The sequence below is a fragment of the Panthera leo genome, chromosome C1 (genome assembly GCF_018350215.1).
Source record: "Panthera leo isolate Ple1 chromosome C1, P.leo_Ple1_pat1.1, whole genome shotgun sequence".
Taxonomy (NCBI): Eukaryota; Metazoa; Chordata; class Mammalia; order Carnivora; family Felidae; genus Panthera; species Panthera leo.
This window is the reverse complement of record NC_056686.1, coordinates 8,131,770-8,138,753: the sequence shown is the minus strand read 5'-3', so window position 1 is coordinate 8,138,753 and position 6,984 is coordinate 8,131,770. Positions and strand designations below refer to the sequence as shown.

At 47.3% G+C, this 6,984-nt stretch overlaps 1 protein-coding gene across 1 annotated transcript in view; it reads left to right on the top strand.

The window, feature by feature from the left end:
* Nucleotides 1–3,008: 3,008 nt before the first annotated feature.
* Nucleotides 3,009–6,984, top strand: part of MTOR (mechanistic target of rapamycin kinase) — a 132,755-nt gene continuing 128,779 nt past the window's right edge. The window contains exons 1-4 of the mRNA XM_042954026.1: nt 3,009–3,095; nt 5,071–5,238; nt 5,849–5,957; nt 6,662–6,894. Of these exons, the coding sequence (XP_042809960.1) occupies nt 5,077–5,238; nt 5,849–5,957; nt 6,662–6,894 (504 nt within the window). The 5' untranslated portion in view covers nt 3,009–3,095; nt 5,071–5,076. The remainder of the gene's footprint in view (nt 3,096–5,070; nt 5,239–5,848; nt 5,958–6,661; nt 6,895–6,984) is intronic.

Sequence of the window (6,984 nt, the reverse complement as noted above, 5' to 3'; positions counted from 1 at the left end):
AGATAAATTATATTTAAAACAAAGTTAACAAAACTCATTACTTCCCAATTATCTCACTCCATGTTACCATTTGTTTCTTTTGTCTGTTGTCTATCGCATTGTGGAAATATGATACAATGACGGGCTACCACTCATCTCTCCCAGCTTGGGAGGCTCTACGATATCCAAAAGACGCATCCTGTTAGAATCAATTGGCCATACGGAATTTGCAATGAAAAGCATTGTGTATTTTATTAGTACTTAGAAGTTACGTGCTAGATACATCCTTTATATTGGTGACAGTTATAATATGCACGTAGCATGTATGGACGCGGGACAGACTCCATAATTTTGGTGCCTAGTGCAAAATAAAAATGTGCAGCCCCTTGGTCAAAAAGCATTAAGAGTTTCATTAAGAGCAATACAACCTCACACAGCCCCAAAGCCAGCCCTTGTACATACAAACATACCAACATGTCCCTCCCCCCACCCCCACCTTATCAGCTAGCTGGTTGTTAAATATTTACATCTCTACTATGTAGCACATACCTGTGATGCTGGCCAGACCCAAGTGTCCTCTCGTGCCAACTTGGACAAGAGGAAGAAGCAGATATATCAAAACCCCGGCTCCATCGTTTACCAATTCTATAACCTAATCCCTCTCTATCTCAGTTCACTCACGTGTAAAGTCTGAACAATATACAACATGCCTCCCAGTTCAAGAATGTTGAATGCCTCAATGTCCAAGAATAACAGCGATAGAATTTATTGACTGCTCACATGCGTCATAGAGGGTTTTAGGTACTTTACGTATGTTAGCATTTAACCCCACCACACTACTTACTGAGGTAAGTGCATTATAATCTCTTTGGTTTTATGATAAATAAATAGGTATACAGAGATTAAGTACCTGGTCGTATAGCTAGTCAATGTTGGAGCAAAGTTTCAGATTCAGTTAGACTCCAAGCTGCTTTTAACCACTACTTTATCATGTCTAGCAAAATGCCTGATACTTTGTAAGTGCTCAATAAATATTACTTACCATTTTAACATAAGAAAGCTCTTCGTAAACTGAAAAGATCTACATATGTATTGCTTACTGTTGTTATAAAACCATGTGATTGTTAATTAGAAAACAGGGCCTTATCACAACTTAGCGTGGCAAAAATCTCATATATTGCGGGTGGAAATGAAAATTAGTACCTCCCTTATAGAGAACAATATGACAATGTCTGTCGATTATACATGCATTTACCCTCTGACCCTGTAATCTGATTTCTGGGTATTTATTTGCTATAGCTTCCAGGGGAAATATTATGTACAAAAGCATTCTTTGCTGCATCATTAGTAATAGCAAGAATACAAGTGTCCATCAACAGAGGACTGGAAAAATAAATTACCATACATCCATGTGATGAAATACTATGTACCTATATAATAACAAAAGAACAAGGGAGCTTTCTATAAACTAAGAAACATCTCCAAGATCTACTAAAATTGTTAAAAGTGCAGAACAGTACAGATAGTAACAAAAAGGGAAAATAAGAGTACGTATAAAAAGAGAATCTGCCAACGCGTTTTATTAGCCACAGAATATTGCCAAACCTCTTTAATTTGGCATTTCAGAACTTCTGGAAACTTAAATATCTACAATGGGCACTTCTTTCTTTCCTTTCAAATTTTTATCTAAATTCTAGTTAGTTACCATATCATATATTGTTTTCAGGAGTAGAATTTAGTGATTTATCACTTAGCATACAACACCCAAGGCTCATTGCAAGTGTCCTCCTTACTACCCATCACCCATTTAGCCCATCCCCCATCCACCTTCCTCCATCAACCCTCGGTTTGTTCTCTATCCTAAAGAGTCTCTTATGATTTGTTTCCCTCTCTCTCTCTCCTTCTTTCCATATGTTTATCTGTTTTGCTTCTTAAATTCCACAAATGAGTGAGGTCATATGGTATTTTAGACACTTCTTTTTATTACACAAGTAATTGATGGTAATGGATAAAGGAAAAAATATGCCCTCTCCGTATTTCATTGCATCTTAGTTGCATATCCCTCCCCCACCCCCGCCCTGAATAGACACACAAGAAATATATAAATGCTTTATAAGGGGTTATATTATACTTCTATTGTTGTACAGCTTGTATTTTTAAAAATGTTTATTTTGAGAGAGAGAGAGAGAGAGAGCGCACCTACACAAGCCGGGAGGGGGCAGAGAAAGAGAGAATCCCAAGCAGGTTCCGCACTGTCAGCGAGGAGCCCAATGCCGTCAAATGCCATTTTTGCCATTGATTGTTTGAAAAGATGTTTTTATTTTAACTAATTATTTTAATTTTGAAAGGTAAGCTCCACATCCAAGGTGGGGCTTGAACTCAGGATCCTAGATCAAGAGTCACAGGCTCCACCCCCTGAACTACCCAGGAGCCCCTGGATGTTTTTAAGTGATGTTGCTTTAAAAGTATTTATTTAGGAGTAGGTCATTCAGTTAAAACTTGGTTATGGGAATGATCTTGTGAGCTAGGTAATTTTGGAAAACTGGGAAATTCTCAAGAAAAACGCTTTTAAACGCACACTGCATTTCGAAGAAGAGAAATCACGGGTGCATCATTAGCGCTGGTCCCAAAGTTCTACATCTTTGCTCTCTTAAAGACAGGGCACCACGTCGCTCACACCCTGGTTACAGCGGTACCCACACACCAGGATCCGGACGGCCACAGTGTCGATGCAGCGGGGAATAATAGTAGCGATGCACCGGATGTGCGCGTGGAAGTGGCAGAAATCAACTCACGAGCGATTGGTTCTCCCAAGTGGACGCAGTCCTCTTTCAAGCCTCCTTTCGTCTGCCACTGGCCGCGTGGTTTGTCTATTTGAACAGTCCCCGCCCCCTAGAGAAGCCGGGTCCCAGGCCTCACTTCTCCCTCATTTCTATTGGTCTGCCTTCCAGTCCATCTTCTCCTTGCGCCTGGCGATTGGTCCTCAGCTCTAGGAGTCCGCCCTCCCTCCCGCCCGGCTTAGAGGACAGCGGGGAAGGCGGGTGGTGGGGCCGGGGGCCTGAAGCGGCGGTACCCGCACAGGTGGCGGCAGCCGAGGCCTTGGCCGAAGCCGCGCGGTGAGTCTGGGGCCTGGCACCGACCCCTCTAAGGTGGAGGAATCTCCAGACCCAGGGTCAGCCTGGTCCGTTGGGGGGGAGGGGGGGTGCCGGGAAGTCGTCCGTCTGGTCCGTGAGGTCCCTACGGACTTGGGCGCCGTCTGAGCCCTTGACCCCCACCCGGCGAGGCAGCACCCACCTCCTTCCGGACCCCCAGGAGACCCCCGGACCCCTCAGCTTGCCGTGTGTCCCTGGCGCGGCGAAGGGCGGCCCATCAGCTCCGGTACCGCCGGGCGCCTTTGGGTCTCCATGCCCCGCAGTCACCCCATCTTCCGAGCCACCTACAGGTTGTCCTCAGAGAGGAGCAACGTCCGTGTGTGCCCCTTGCACTGCACCCTGGGGACCTCTCAAGGACCCAGTCCCCAGAACTGAGCTGGGTTCCATCCTGGGGTTTCATCCTCTCTGCCCTCCCCACCCCCATCTCCAGTTTCAGCCACCCCAACTTTAACTTCTGCCAGCCGTCACCAAGACTCTTAGGATGTTGGACTTACAAGTATTTTAGTTGAATTCTGCCTGGAGCAGATGGGCCTGTGGGCCTTAGACCCTGTGAAGATACTCTGGTTTCTTCCTGAGAATGAGAATTCCTTGCCAGCCTCCCTCCCCCTCATCGCAGAGGCGGGACACACACCCCTTCCCAGTTTTCTCATCAGGGATCCTTGGGTTTCCTCTCCCCTGAAGGATGACATTTACTTCTGCAGCCTTTTTCTTGGCATTGAAGTACTTAAAAGCCTTACAAAACGAATTATTCCCTAATTTTTTTTTTCTCTGCATCTCACAGATAATTTCAAAAATAAGAATTTTGGAAAAATTGGTGTTCTAATATAATGTGGACATACCTCGGACCGGTATATGTGTTCCTCCCGCAGCAGTCTGGGCTGAGCCCTGTTATGGCCACTTTATGGTGGTTGCCTGATTATTTGTATTTCCCTCTAGATTGTAAGCTCAACTGAGAGGAGGGACAGTATATAATTGAGGAACGAATGAGTGATCTCAGGAATGAATCAGTCTCTTTTAGCTCACGTTCCAAGTACTGGTACTTAAGAGAACTGCACTGTCCAATATCATAACCACCAGCCACAGGTGGCTTAGAGCATCTGAAATGTGACTAGTTGAAGTTGAGGTTGCCCTGAGTGGAAAATGCACAGTACAAAAAGAGAACGGAAAGTATATCGGTAATTTTTATGTTGGTAACATGTTGAAATGATATTTTGCATCTATTAGATTTAAGAAATGTATTAATTTCATCTGTTTCTTTTTGCGTCTTTTTGATATGGTTGCCAGGAGATTTAAAATTACGTTTATGGGGGCAACCGGGTGGCTCGGTTGGAGAAGCATCTGACTCTTGATTTTGGCGCTGGTCATGGTAATAACAGCTAATGGTTATTAAGAACTCACTGTGTGCCTGGGACTGAAGCACTTTTTAACATTTATTAACTCACTTAATCCATAATTTAATACATAATTTTGGACTGGATTCGAACCCAGATAGTCTGGCTTCAGAGCCCACAGTTTAACCCTGTCTGCTACACTGCCCCTTTTTTTTTTTTCTTTTTTTTTTAAGTCTATTTATTTATTCTGAGGCAGGGAGAGAATCCCAAGCAGGCTCCACACTGTCAGCACAGAGCCCGATGTGGGGCTTGAACCCGCGAGATCAAGACCCAAAGCTGAAATCACGAATCGGACGCTTAACCGACAGAGCCACCCAGGCGCCCCCCACCCCTGCCTCTTTTAAACACCAGTCATTGTGGAATGAATCAAGGCTTTCTCTACATTCCTCAGTGGGGTCTCCCAACCTTTTTAGGATCCCCCTCCCCCCGCCCCCCGACAACGGGCAGAGAGGAGATCCGTGTTGAGGAACGGGCACCATAAATATATTCATGACACCATAGTTTGTTATGCAAAATATTGTGGGAAGTTTCTCTCCAACGAACCTCAGGTCAAGATGCTGGGAACCGGACCTGCCACCGCCACCACAGCCACCACCACGTCCAGCAACGTGAGCGTCCTGCAGCAGTTTGCCAGCGGCCTGAAGAGCCGGAATGAGGAGACCAGGGCCAAAGCTGCCAAGGAGCTCCAGCACTATGTCACCATGGAGCTTCGAGAGGTCAGGGCTTCTGGGCTTTGTCGTGGAGTGTTGGGCCTGAATGCACCAGCACTGGTTTCGATTCCTTCCGACGGCTGAGTGAGGATTTGGAAAACAAAGGCACCCAATTTTTCCTGTCTGTAGGGTGCGCTGGTTCCTTTGTAGTGGCACATTTCTGTGGCATTTCCTATGCTGTGCTTCCTTCCTCCTTTCCTTTCCTTTCCTTTCCGTTCCGTTCCGTTCCGTTCCGTTTTCCCACCATATTCCAGACCTTCAGTTCTTTCTATCTGATAACCGTGGTCGGGCTGGGTTTGAGGAGCTGGTAGCCTGGGACTTTCTAGAGAGAGAGCATGCTTGATGTCTGGACGGTGTCTCTTGCTCATCCTTGTAACCCCAGGATGTGGCCTGCCATGGGATAGATACTCAACAGGCATTTGGTCCACATACACATGAGCTGTGGGTTCATCTCAACAGTTTACAGCTATAAACGTGGGCAGTAGTTCTGTCCTCTTCGGCGTGAGCCAGATCTGCTGGCCACCTCTCAGTCCTGACCTTTGGGAGCCCCCCCCCCCCCAAGTCCCCAGCATCAGGGAGACATTAGAAGTTGTTCTGAGTACATCTTCCTCCGCAGATGAGTCAAGAGGAGTCTACTCGCTTCTATGATCAGCTGAACCATCACATTTTTGAACTGGTTTCCAGCTCGGATGCCAATGAAAGGAAAGGTGGCATCTTGGCCATAGGTAAGGGCAGGGCCACTGGTGACGGGGACAACTGGGAATGAAGGGCGGTCACCTCTGTGTCCACTGCACCTGCGTCTGCTGCTTACTAGATGCTGAGTTCCTACCCGTTTCACGAAATTTTGAGGAGCCCTGTGGCTTTCAGTGTACTTATTCAGGTGGTAATCTTAGCAACGGTCCTGGGATGGTGGCACAGCTGATGTCTTCAGATACAGAGTCTCAGAACCATTACGCAACTTTCGTAATGCCTGAGCCGGTGCCTGAGCCGAGACTGCAAGCCAGCTTTCTTCCCCCAACCCCGTGTGGCTCGTTGCAGGCTCTGGTTTCCCTGTCGGGCAGTTCGGCATAGCGGGGCTCACAAATGGAAAGGCGAAGTTGGGGTACAGTGATACAAAGCATGTCATTTTCACATCCCAGGGACCGGTCTGGTGCATTATTACTCATTCTCCGTTTTACTCCTTTTCTTCTTGGGAAAACAAATTACGTGTCCTAAAACAAGGTTGTTTTGCTTTATGTAAGTAGTTCTGACGCAGATGTCAAACCTGCTGCTTAAAATGAAAATATTGTCTGCATCCTTCCCACCTGGAAGTTGCGCTTGGTACTCAAAGCAGAAGGAAGGGGTCACGCGCCAGCCTTCCTGTCAGGGCCGCGCGCTCTCCGGGACCGGACGTGCCCATCCTCACCTTTTGTCCTCCTGTCTTTCCCAGCCAGCCTCATAGGAGTGGAAGGCGGGAATGCCACCCGTATCGGCAGATTTGCTAACTATCTTCGGAACCTCCTCCCCTCTAATGACCCAGTTGTCATGGAGATGGCATCCAAGGCCATTGGCCGCCTTGCCATGGCAGGCGACACTTTTACAGCTGAGTATGTGGAGTTCGAGGTGAAGCGAGCCTTGGAGTGGCTGGGTGCTGACCGCAACGAGGGCCGGAGACACGCAGCCGTGAGTGCCCGCGGGGAGGGATGCAGCTGGCCGGGGAGCAAGGGGGCCCTGTCGGGGTCCTCCGCACCACGTGTTCGGGTCCCTGAAAGG